At 35.0% G+C, this 14,168-nt stretch overlaps 1 protein-coding gene across 1 annotated transcript in view; it reads left to right on the top strand.

Moving 5' to 3' along the window:
* The window catches only part of NKAIN2 (sodium/potassium transporting ATPase interacting 2), a 987,696-nt gene that overhangs the window by 82,652 nt on the left and 890,876 nt on the right, over positions 1–14,168 (top strand). The window contains exon 3 of the mRNA XM_053712142.1: positions 7,632–7,712. Coding sequence (XP_053568117.1) covers positions 7,632–7,712 — 81 coding nt within the window. The remainder of the gene's footprint in view (positions 1–7,631; positions 7,713–14,168) is intronic.

The following is a 14,168-nucleotide window of genomic DNA, read 5'->3' as shown; positions in this document are numbered from 1 at the left end:
TCACCGTTTATCAAGGGATATATAAGGATAACTGTTTTAAAATAGAATCTTCATATTGGACATTCACTCTCTGGAAAGAATTTAAAGTTTGGGACCTACATATTTATGGACACCTACTCAGTAAATTGATGTTTTTATATTTATTTTTTATCCAACCATCAACAGCTGTTTTATTATAATTTATTTTGTGATTAAGATTGTATATTGTTGTGGTTTTTAACCACAATTGTATTGTTTTTTATATAGATATATGCATATTTTATTGTTAATTTTAAGTGGATCCACTTTTGTATCTTGTTTGTATATTTTAGCTATAAGTAGCTTATAAAATATTTTATATACCCCTATAGAATTTCAATATATTTTTTATTTAAATAATGTTGTCACTACTAGTGTCTTAGCCTTTTAGGAGGCGCTCTGTGTATTTATTTTTAGCACTACATTCACCTTTTTGGGGGCGCTGGTACCCACAATACTAGGAGCTACAGACACAAGGTTGAGCGCTGTCAGATTTTAACAGATTTCTACCTTATAAAAGTATTAACCCCTAATCCGCCAACCCCCCACAATGCAAAGTACCTATTTAAACTATTAACCCCTAATCCGCCATTAATCCACATCGCAACAAACCTAATAAATCTATAAACCTCTAATCGGCCAAACCCTCTATAACACAAGTAACTAATTAAATTACTAAGCCCCCTAACATAACACCCCCTAAATTAACCCCCATTAGCTAAATTAAAAATACTAAATTACAATTAAAATAAAAAAGCCAACATTACTTAAAAATAAAAAAACTAAGATTAAATTAATCTAAGATTACAAAAGTCTAACATTACATAAAATAATAAACTAAATTATCAAAAATAAAAAAATTAAACCTGATCCCTATGAAACTAAAAAAGCCCCCCAAAAGAAAAACACCTCCTTATCTAATACTATACTACAAATAGTCCTTAAAAGGGCTTTTTGTAGGGTCATTGCCCTAAATTAACCAGCACTTTTACCTTAAAAAATACTAAGTCCCTCCTCTAACAGTAAACCCCCCACCCCACATAATGGGTAGTTTAGGATTTTTTAGTGTTAGGTTTTTTTATTTTGGGGGTTTGGTGGGTGGGGGTTAGAGGGGGGACTTTATTATTTATTATTTTTTTAAGGTAAAAGAGCTGGTTAACTTAGGGCAATGCCCTACAAAAGGCCCTTTTAAGGGCAATTGGTATATTAATTTAATTAGTTTATTAGATAAGGGGTTGTTTTTATTTTGGGGGCTTTTTTATTTTCCTAGGAATTAAGTTTAATTTTTTTATTTTTGATAATTTGCAGCTAGATTATGAGTTATGCGCACTATAGGGAAATTAACGAATGCAACAAAAAGAAAGAGATAAGAGAGGCGCCAAAACATAAAACAGTATCGTCGATCCAACACAGATGGGCTCACAAAACTTCCCCCTATAGTAATGAGTACTCACATACGGAGCAGCACAAAATCCATGCCTCTAACAGCAGATCGGGACTTTTCTGAGTTGCCCGACAGACACACCTCAACCGGTAAACGTCACCCGGAAACCTCCAATCAGCAGTAAGTAGTTCAGTTCAGCTCCAAATTACACGTTACTGTCTTCAATGTATAAGACAGGAATTAATATCAAATGCGGGAGTTCTCACTTAACAATGGGGTGGTGGGAAGTAATCCGAGCACAGGACAAGTAATGTAAAAGTTAAAATCTGTAGTTTATTAAAAAGAAACAACAGCAACGCGTTTCTCGGCTGGAAGGCCATTTCATCAGGCTGCCTTCCAGCCGAGAAACGCTGGAAGGCAGCCTGATTACAATTAAATTACAATTAATACCTAAATAATTCCTGTTTAAAACTAAATACTTACCTGTAAAATAAACCCTAAGCTAGCAACAATATAACTAATAGTTACATTGTAGCTATCTTAGGTTTAATTTTTATTTCACAGCTAAGTTTGTATTTATTTTAACTAGGTAGAATAGTTAGTAAATAGTTATTAACTATTTACTAACTACCTAGTTAAAATAAATACAAATTTACCTGTAAAATAAAACCTAACCTGTCTTACACTAACATCTAACATTACACTACAATTAAATCAATTACATTAATTAAATACAATTAACTAAATTACAAAAAAATAATAAACATTAAATTACACAAAATAAAAAAGAAATGATCAAATATTTAAACTAATTACACCTAATCTAATAGCCCTATCAAAATAAAAAAGCCCCCCCCCCAAAAAAATAAAAAAAACCCTAGCCTAAACTAACTGCCAATAGCCCTTAAAAGGGCCTTTTGCGGGACACAACCAAAACCCCCAAATAAAATCCTATCTAAAAAACCTAAGTCTTGGATGAAGACTTCTCCCGGCTTCGTTGAGGATGGATGTCCAGTCTTCAAAAACTGTAAGTGGATTTATTGGATTTTATAAGGGTTTATTGGGTGGGTTGTATCTTTAGCTTAGAGTTTGGGCTGAAAAAGAGCTAAATGCCCTTTTAAGGACAATGCCCAACCAAATGCCCTTTTCTGGGCAATGGGGAGCTTAGTTTTTTTAGATAGGATTTTATTTGGGGGGGGTTTGGTTGTGTGGGTGGTGGGTTTTACTGTTGGGGGGTTGTTTGTATTTTTATTCACAGGTAAAAGAGCTGAGTTCTTTGGGGCAATGCCCCACAAAAGGCCCTTTTAAGGGCTATTGGTAGTTTAGTTTAGGCTAGGGGGTTTTTTTTATTTTGGGGGGGGTGCTTTTTTATTTTGATAGGGCTATTAGATTAGGTGTAATTAGTTTAAATATTTGATCATTTCTTTTTATTTTGTGTAATTTAGTGTTTATTATTTTTTGTAATGTAATTAATTGTATTTAATTAATGCAATTGATTTAATTGTAGTGTAATGTTAGGTGTTAGTGTAAGACAGGTTAGGTTTTATTTTACAGGTACATTTGTATTTATTTTAACTAGGTAGCTAGTAAATAGTTAATAACTATTTACTAACTAGTCTACCTAGTTAAAATAAATACAAACTTACTTGTGAAATAAAAATAAACCCTAAACTAGATACAATGTAACTATTAGTTATATTATAGCTAGCTTAGGGTTTATTTTACAGGTAAGTATTTCGTTTTAAATAGGAATTATTTAGGTATTAATTGTAATTTTTTTTAGATTAATTTTACTTATGTTAAAGCTAGTGGTGTTAGGGTTAGGGTTAGGTTTAGGGGTTAATAACTTTAGTATAGTGGCGGCGACATTGGGGGCGGTAGATTAGGGGTCATTAAGGGTAGGTAGGTGGCGGCGATGTCGGGGGTGGCAGATTAGGGGTTAATAAGTGTAATGTAGGTGGGGGCGGCATATTAGGGGTTAATAACTGTAATGTAGGTGTCAGCCGTGTTGGGGGCAGCATATTAGGGGTTAATAAGTATAATGTAGGTGTTGGCGATGTCAGGGGCAGCAGATTAGGGGTGTTTAGACTCAGGGTTTATGTTAGGGTGTTTGGTGTAAACATAACTTTTCTTTCCCCATAGAAACCAATGGGGCTGCGTTACAGAGCTTTACGCTCCTTTATTGCAGGTGTTAGGATTTTTTTAGCCGGCTCTCCCCATTGATGTCTATGGGGAAATCGTGCACGAGCACATAAAGACGGCTAAAAGCAGCGCTGGTATTTGGGTGCGGTACAGAGCTCAATGGAGCTCAACGTTGCCATATTGCCAGCTAACGCCGGGTTTTTTCAAACCTGTAATAGCAGCGCTATAGGGAGGTGAGCGGGGGAAATAACTTGCAAGTAAGTACCGAGTCGCTCATAACGCAAAACTCGTAATCTGGCCGTAAGATAGCTACAATATAACTAATAGTTATATTGTATCTATGTTAGGTTTTATTTTTATTTCACAGGTAAGTTTCTATTTATTTTAACTAGGTAGACTAGTTAATAAATAGGTATTAACTATTTACTAACTACCTAGTTAAAATAAATACAAAGTTACCTTAAAATAAAACCTAACTTGCCTTACACTAAAAACTAACATTACAATAAAATAAGTTAAATGAAATTATTTAAATACAATTTTCTAAATAAAAAAAAATAAAAAAACACATTATCAAAAATAAAAACAAATTACTCCTAATCTAATAGCCCTATCAAAATAAAAAATCCCCCCCAAAATAAAAAAAACCCTAGCCTACACTAAACTGCCAATGGCCCTTAAAAGGGCCTTTTGTAGGGCATTGCCCCAAAGAACTCAGCTCTTTTACCTGTAAAAAAAAAGCGGCAGATTAGGGGTTAGTCATTTTATTTTAGTGTTTGTGATGTGGGAGGGCCTCGGTTTAGGGGTTAATATGTAGTTTATGGGTGTTAGTGTACTTTTTAACACTTTAGTTATGAGTTTTATGCTACAGCTTTGTAACGTAAAACTCATAACTACTGAGTTTAGATGGTGGTACAGATCTTGTCGGTTATAGGGTGTACCGCTCACTTTTTGGCCTCCCATGCAAACTCGTAATACCGGCGCTATGGAAGTCCCATTGAAAAAGGTGGTACTGACGTTGCGTGACGGCCAAAATGGTGTGCGGTACACCCATACCGACAACACTTGTAATAGCAGCGTTAGGGAAAAAGCAGCATTATGAAGCATAAAGATGCTTTTTCACTCATAACGCAAAACTCGTAATCTAGCTGTTAATTATTTGCGTTGTGTGGGTTTGGCGGATTAGGGGTTAATAGTTTTATTAGGTTTATTGCGTTGTGGTTTAATGGTGGATTAGGGGTTAATAGTTTTATTAAGTTTATTGTGATGTGGGTTAATGGCGGATTAGGGGGTTAATATATTTTATTAGTTATTGTGGTGGATGTTGGCGGTTGACAGGTAGATAGATATTGCGCATGCGTTAGGTGTTAGTTAATACTTTCAGCCAGTTACGGGTGTTACGGTACTTTCATACTCAGCGCAAGGTTTGCTGCGCCTGCCTATGTGTGGCGAGGTGAAAATGGAGTAAAATGTCTCCATTTTCGCTGCATAAGTCCTTGTATGTGATACAGATTTGCAACGCGATTCTATGTTAGCTTATGGGAGTAAAAATTGCGGGTGACGGGTGAAATATATATGCGGTGTTGTATATGTGATATATGTGATACCAAAACTGTGTAAAAACTGGCGTTGCCGGCTTTTGCGGGCGACGCCGCATATGTAATCTTGCCCAAAGTGTTCATACTGAACAAATAGTAAATCCCACTCCAAAATCTTGCAAATACATGAGTCCACTGACAGGTTCTAAGCTTATAAAAATATGTGTGATTAATAAACACTGGCATTTACTGAAATAGGAACCACAATTGGGAGACACATTCAAAGATCCCCCACTTCTTTCTTACAAAAGGAATAGGAACCTGAAGGATGAACTTGTTAGGGTGGATTTAAGGATTCAATATCCAGCCCATCCTTTACAGAAAAAAGGTTGCTTCCCATGCTACAATTGTGCACAATGCAATTCCCTTATTAAGGGTGATATTGTGATGCATCCCCATACTGGATGTAAAATTGGAATTAAAGATACATATACATGTAATTCCAGTTATGTCATATATGTCATTAAATGCCCCTGTGGGCTGTCATATGTTGGGGAGACTACATAGAGTGTGCGTGACATAATTAGACAGCATAAGGTGGCTATAGGTAATTTGGATGTGGATGCACCAGTAGCACACCATTTTACAGTCAAGGCACACAATAAAAGTCAACTTAGGTTTCAAATAGTAGATGAGATGCCCCCTTGAGAACAGGGGTTGACAGACAAAGGATGCTATTTAAAAAGGAGGCCCAGTGGATTAGGAAACTGGATACCCCATACCCTAGGGGCTTGAATAGGGATATTCCTTGGGGCCACTTTGTATAATGTAATCTGCAATATTAATAACAAATCAATTTTTGGCATTTGTCCTTTTTACTATTGTTATCTTAATACATCTATACAACTAATATATTGTACAGCACTGTTAGTTTAATAATTTGTTACAATCGATATATGGACATGTGATTTTTCCATATATTTTCCACATATAATAATTTCTTTTGGTTAATAAAAGTGATAGGTAGGATTTCTCTGTGCATTAATGAATTTATATGTAAATAAGAATAAGCTGCAGTAGCAATATATTTGTATCTTTATTTTAGATATTGTATGTTGTATTACTATTCCACCTTTGAGAGATAGGGGGGGTATGAATGTTGGTTACATGTATGAAAGGTGTGTTTTATTCAACCAATAAGAGCTTTGTTAAGGCCTATTTCAAGAGGTGGCAAATAAGTATGACGTATACTCCTTGAGAAAGGGCAGAGTCCAGAAACTCGCATCAGAGTTTTGTCTTTGCTGTGCATCCCCTACAAGTATCAGTCTGCTGCGTTCCCACTGGGACCATTGGGATACATTTGTAATTCACCTGATTGAACCCTATTAAATACTTTTTGAATGAGCCTGCGATGTGAGAGTCACAGAGGTGTCTTGTCGCTGGAGCCGATTCAGCCGGACGTGATATATACACATGATTGAAAGTGCCTTGCAACAGAACCGCAAGTATTGGGCTTTACACCTATCTTTTACTTTGTTATAACAAACTGCTACATTGAGCATATATTTAACGAGTACGCTGACAAGAGGCGCTGAACTGTTGCACTGAGCTAACATCTAGCCAATACGCTAATAAGAAGAGCTGATATCTATTTAAGGTGTGAAGATACTGATATTGTTTACCTTGGACTAATCTACATATACTCTGACGCTGGGTTCAGGTGAACTCCCATTGAATGTCTTATTCATGTTGACACATTAACACTACTAATAGCAGACAATACTTTCAAGCATTGACTTTGCTTATTAACCTGGCTCATTAACTTGCTGTGAGACGGTTTACATATTACCCTCATCTTTGGGATTACAAATACTAAACTGGACATCTGAACACTTTTTGTCTTATGAGACTTTCCATACATGGAGGGTGGCATGCTTTTGATTCCCCTAGGGACACCTGGGGTGCAATCTATTTTTCATTGTATGCATGTTTGTTATGGATGTTTGGGATGTGAGGAGTTTTTGGGATATGATATCTTCACTGTTTTTGTATATATATATATATATATATATATAACATTAAATACTTTTTTTCATTATCTAGGTGTGCTGAGTAATATTGTATATATTTATGATAGTATTTTGGCGATACTATACTCGTGCACCCTCTTTATGAATATATTAGACAGGATTTATTGATATAACTGAGTCGTTTACTCATTACATTATATTCTAAGTGGTGCCATTATTATTTTTATTTTATACTATAAAAATAAGTGTTTAAGGTGGAATGGTCCTTTGAACTTATACTATAGTTGTACTATCAAACAGCAATTGTTTTGACTAAACTATACATTATTACATTAAAAAAATATGACTCTCATATTGACAATCAGAAGTACCGTTTTACATGTTTTATGTCTTTCTAGCAAAGTAGAGGGTGTAATTAACTCTCTTAATTCTATTTGTATATTGTGTTTGTGCTTTGCCTTTTACAAATGCTACCTGGATAAACATAAGCATGACCTATTTCTGTCTCTTCTTCTGCAGTATGCGGTCTGGCTTATCCTTTGGGTGTCGTGGAATGTGTTTATTATCTGTTTCTATTTAGAGGCTGGGGGACTTTCTAAGGTAAGTCACCACTGAATGAATATCAACCAGAACATTTCAGTGATTCCAGTAAATGCACAGCAGGGAACTTTGCTGCCGAGTTACTCTGCAGTTTTATTACCTTTAGTTTCATTACTTTGTTGCTGTTACTTGTTCTGCTATCTGGCTTCAAAAATAGCTAAAAATGTATAATGATTACATTATTTTAATTTTATGTCAAAGGCTGTGGTGTGTATTTGACAGTACCACATGATATAAATTTTTATTATGTTTATAGTTTAATTGCAACATTTTAATGTTTTGTACTCTGTATCTCTGTGTTATAGTGTTCTTAATGCTAGTTTCTCGAATTAAGCTTATATAGGTTCATGCCATAATATGTATAGCAACATAATCAGCTACCCAACAATAGGCTGATGTCATCATTTTTTTCTGCATTCTAATTGCTTCCAATTTTACTGTTACACATAACTATTTAAGGACTCGTTGTTTCAACTTTTGCATGACATTAGGCTTTTTAATTTACAAATCAATATTTAGTTGATAATAATATTCAGTTGTAAGTGATGTTAACAATATACCTCCTTAAAGGGATATGTTATGTCCGCAAATACTAAATCAATTGAAAGTGCTTCAGCATATCTGTAAAAAGTTGATTAGAAAATATCACATGATCATCTTTATGTAAGAAAGACAGATATTTTGCATCAAAGTTTTCTCCATGGCAACATCTCATTGTAAAGGGACTTTAAACTTCCAATCTGGATGCTTGTCCCAGAAATGGCAAGGGAATGTGTCGCTTTATTCCTTCTCTATAGTAAGAAATTTTTGTATGAAATCTGACAAGATTTTGGTGAATTTTTTATAGATCACTGTAAAGCAAAATGTGAACTCAGCACTGATGAAGCTGATTGGCTGTATTTTTCAACATACATATGACAGTAAGAATGGGTAGCTGAGTATAGCTGCTCACAGAGCACTTACTCTGGTGAGCTGAAGAAATTCTGAGGTGAATATCTTCCTTTTTTACATAGAAATGTTCATGTGATATTTTCTAGTCAGATTTTTACAGATATGCTGCATCACTTTCAAGTTTATCATGTGGGCTATGTACCTTTAACTAAAAAATGTATTACAAATAAATATTTGCATTAAATAGTCCATATTTTTAGAAAAATATGTGGGTGATTCAACTGTTTTGTGATGTACCAGAAACATTTTTTATGGAACATTTTAGTCATTTGTTTTTCTACAGTTGCTTTCATTTCTAAGGCACGGTGCTTCATTTTTATACTTGTGGTGTAATAAATAATATTCTAATTATTTAATTTAAAAATCTTCAATGCTATGCTTGTTTTTTAATTTATGTGAACCCTAAAATTAGGGTACAGGTAATTAAAAATAAAAATCTGTCCGAGCACCATAAGGTGCTCATTTATTTATGTAGCACACAACATGAATATTTTATAAGCACTAATAAAAGTTGACATATTTACATGATTTTCTGTAGAGTATACACACTGAATTTGCTAACTAATGTTTGCATGTATGCATTCATTTATTTATATATTGACTCTGTATTATCATTGGGTAGATTCCTAAAACTTATTTAAAACTTAATTAGGTGTAATTATCCAAAAAGAACCAACAGTATTAAAAGATTGTCAGAGAATTCTAGAAGGGAAACTTCATATTAAAAGATGTGTTCTGTAAATTACCCTAACCGAAGGAAAATAAATGTATGTGTTGTGTATAGCTTTATATGCTGTGTATAGTAAGATATTTAGGAATATTATTTGTACAAATTTTATATAATTTTTTTGAACCATTTTTTTTTTCTTTTCAAAAATGTTTTTATTTGGAAATAAAGTTTACATATTTAGTAGTGCAACTACTATAATGACAATATATGAACACAGAACAATAGCATTTATCACACAATAATGGCTAAAGACACGTATGTGTCCATAGTTGGTTCCACTTCAATGACAAGACAGCGTCCAATACAATCAAGATTGCAGTCGGAGGTCTTTCAGAATTAGTATTAACATTAACCTTAGTCCACATATTATGCTTCATAATATCCATACATAGCTGTAGATTGCACCTAAACATATACTCTACAACTTATTCATTAGTAGTTGTCTATATAAACATTATAACAGAATAACTTCATTAAATGAAACAGATTAGTTCACTCATAACTGAAAGAAATCAAATTTAACATTTAGGGCAAGTATTGTGATCGAGTTATACTCAACTCTATAGTTGTGGCTATCGGTTCCAAGGGGAAACTCCCGAAGGAGCAGTTCCAGACGAGGTGAGGGGTTGGGGGGGAGGAGGGAATAGGAGACAGGAAATGTAGGTAGGGTAGCGTTAGGGGTGTAATATTCTCACCTGGGGAGAGGGCAAAAAAGAGAAAGGTAAAAAGGCCCAAGTCTAATCAGACTTATGTAAAGTTTCTATGTAATCGAACTAGGGTTCCCATATGCCCCAGAATAGGTCCTCTTTATCTATTGCAAGATAAAAACTATGTTCCATCTTGGCATAGTAATGTATTGTCTTATGGATCTCTGAAAGCTCAGGGGGCGCAGATTGCTTCCAAGCTCTTGCTGTACAAAGTTTTGTGGCTGCCAAGATAAAGATGATCAGTTTAGACTGAGGTTTTAGGAGTTTTTTGGGGGGAAAAATGTGTAGCAAGGCTATTTCTGGTCTTTGAGGTAGATTAAGCCCTATGTCCTGGAACATCTGGAACACTGGTCCTCAGCAATCAGCTATTACTTTGCAATTCCACCAAATGTGGATATCTGAACCTCTCTCTCCGCAGTTTCTCCAACACAAGGGGGACTGACTAGGAAACATTTGCAAAAGCCTGGCTGGGGTGTAGTACCAACGCAATAAAATTTTCATGTAAGATTCAATGGAAATCGCACAATGTAGGGTTTTTTTGTGAATACAGTCGCCAGTTGAATGTCTTTGTCTGAGATAGTAATGGTCATGTCATATTCCCAAGCCCGAAGCTGCCAAATCCTATCAGAGTTAAATTACATTTGAATTATAGAATAGTGCCACGAAAGGCAATTTAGTTTTGGACATCAACATTTTTTCCCAGTTTGTATGAGGGCGCCAGTCTGATTTGGGGAAACCCCAAGATATTAGCCATTTATATAGTCTGGCACACTCAAAAGGGAACCAGGGAGGAGGATTTGGAATCAGGAGAGCAAAATCTCTTGGGGGGGAAGGGTGTCCGATATATAGAGTTGGGAGACACTTTGTACGTTCCATGCGTGCCAGTGGGCACCATGCGTGTCTGGGAGATTAGTAAGGAGTCCCCGGAGCGAGTGTATTGGTGAGGGATGGGGTGCAATATTGGATAAATGTCTGAGAGAATGCCAAGCTCTTAGGTTTTCTAGTACTATCTCATTCTTGATCTTTGTTTTATCCAAATGGTAAGTCAGGACCCAGGGAAGATCTCCAAGGTCTAACCCTTTCAGCAAAATTGCTCGCTCTATAGCCTTCCATCTTGGAGGTTCGCCCTTATCCGACCAGGCCGAGATATGTGTCAAGCGGGCCGCCTCATAATAATGGAGTATGTTGGGCATAGAAACACCTCATTGATCAAATCTTTTTTGTAACGTTTTCCTTGCTATTCTTGGCCTTGAGGAACCCCATACATAAACCATTTTTTTCATATATAATCATATTTTTCTTATTTAAAATGGGTCAGTAAGTGGATTGGTGTGTTTGAATTTTTCAAAAGTTGAAAAACATCTTAAAATACACACCATTCATACTATACTGCTAGAGGATATAATATGAAGCTAGAAGCAAATGTAAGTGAAACATTACAATTTAAGTTATATTTGCTTCATATGGAAGGGTCAGTGAAAGGTACTCCGATATTAACTTTGTAGTCTCCTGTAAAATTCTGTATTTCATAGATCCTCATTACTTAGCAGAGAGTAGATAGCAACTCAGAGGGATTTTCAGGTTCAGTCCTTATCTTAAATAACTCAGTAGGAAGATTTCTGGTTGGGTTGTGATCTGATGCTCTCTGAGCTGGTGGGTTTTTGAGAATTGACCCCATTGTGCAAGACTTTAGCACAACCTGTGATTATATGAATGCGATATAATCACACAGTGAAATACCTTACAATACATGTATTGTAGTTACTTTAAGATATTGGTTTAACTTATCTAATTAAAGGGACATACAACTAAACATTTAATTTGTAAAATATTTATGAAAAGTGTGCTTGTTACATTCCCACGGGGGAGAGGCTGGAGTGCCTCCATCTGAAAGGGACACTTTACTGTAAAATTTGTTTCCCCTTAATGTTTTCCAAATGAGTTGTTATACTTCCTGCGGAGTATTAAATGTATAGGAAATTGTTGTTACATGTTTGTTTTTGTATTTAAAACAGCTGTTTTTGCTCATTTAAACCATCATCTATTGTTCTCAATGATATGCCCTTTTAGGGCTAGATGACAAGTGAAGCACTAATTTAACTTGCGCCCGTAACGGGGCAAATTTGCTTGTTTACAGACGCACGTTAAATAACCAGCCATTACAAGTGCCCCAATTAAAGGAAGCGCAAACAAATGCAGGTTTGGATAAATAAGTTCCAAATTACCGTAACCAGTAAATATCTAATTAAATATTAATTTAATAACACAAAGTCATATATACAAACAGAATACTAAAATGAGATACCAGTTTCGAATATATATATGTATGTATATATATACATATATATATATATATATATATATATTTATATGTGTGTGTAAAAGTATACTAAAAAACAAGATATATACACTATTGGTAGGTATGGATGGCCTCTGTGGTTAAAATTGGGGTCAGATTGTTTCAATGTGTTCCTTTGTGTAATATACAGGCCAAAGTCTGAGTGGTTGACAGTCTTGAGTACGATAGTATTATTTAGTGGTGAACCACTATCGTACTCAAGTCTGTGTAGTATACATAAAGGAACACATTGAAACTATCTGACTGCAATTTTAACCGCAGAGGCCATCCATACCTACCAATAGTGTGAACTATATATCAAGTTTTTTAGTATACTTTTAGATTTATATATATATATATATATATATATATATATATATATATATATATATATTTTACATGTTTTTTTGACACCGGTGTCTCATTTTAATATTCTGTTTGTATATATGACTTTGTGTGATTAAATTGTTATTTATTATTTTATATCAAGTGTTCATTTAATTAGATATTTACTGATTACGGCAATTTGTTATTGATTTATCCAAACCTGCATTTGTTTGCGCTTCCATTTAATTGGGTGATTAGTTAACTATTGAGTGGACTTATAGTTTTAAGGTAAGCTGTGTTTGGTAGTGTTCCTGATATATATATATATATATATATATATATATATATATTAACACATTTTTTTCAAAGTCATTACAAGTGGCTGGTTAATGCTACCGCTAGCTCACGGGAGCACTTTGCGCTAAGCAAAATTAACCAGAGGTTAAATAAAAAAAATTGGTCCTCAATTGCCCCCAAACTAAAGTGTATATTTCCTTTATAAAAATAAATATATGAGCATCTTTTTTTAAAAAATAACTGCATAAAGCAGTTATAAGGGGTTAAAGTGAGCAGATGTGTGGTGAAAAAAAAACTGCACTGAAACGTGCCTTCACATTGAAGTCTTTGGGGACTGTGTTTTTACTGTTAATATAAATGTATATGCTTATATACATATATATTTATGTGTTCAAATGTGTATATACACATATAAACACATAAATATACACTCACGGCCACTTTATTAGGTACACCTCTTCAATTGCTTGGTAACACAAACTGCTAATCAGCCTAGCAGCAACTCAATGCATTTAGGCATCTAGACGTGGTGAAGACGACTTGCTGAAGTTCAAACCTAGCATCAGAATGGGGATGAAAGGGGATTTAAGTGACTTTGAAAGTGGCATGGTTGTTGGTGCCAGAAGGTCTGGTCTGAGTATTTAAATAAAAAATGCTGATTTACTGGGATTTTCATGCACAACCATTTCTAGGGTTTACAGAGAATGGTCTGAAAAAGAGAAAATATCCAGTGAGCGGCAGTTGTGTGGACAAAAATGCCTTGTTGATGTCAGAGGTCAGAGGAGAATGGGCAGACTGGTTTGAGATGATAGAAAGGCAACAGTAACTCAAATAACCACTCGTCACAACCAAGTTATGCAGAATACCATCTCTGAATGCACAATACGTTGAACCTTGAAGCAGATGGGCTACAGCAGCAGGAGACCACATCTGGTGCCACTCCTGACAGATAAGAACAGGAAACGGAGGCTACAATTCGCACAGGCTCACCAAAATTTCTGTTGGGGTGCCCAAATTTATGCACCTGTTTATTTGTTTGGATGCATATTGCACATTTTCATTGATCCAATAAACCTCATTAAACAGACAATAAACAGACAGTTCCC

The sequence above is a fragment of the Bombina bombina genome, chromosome 4 (assembly GCF_027579735.1).
Source record: "Bombina bombina isolate aBomBom1 chromosome 4, aBomBom1.pri, whole genome shotgun sequence".
NCBI classification, from domain to species: Eukaryota; Metazoa; Chordata; class Amphibia; order Anura; family Bombinatoridae; genus Bombina; species Bombina bombina.
The sequence above is the reverse complement of the archived record's forward strand: the minus strand, read 5'-3'. Positions and strand labels throughout refer to the sequence as shown.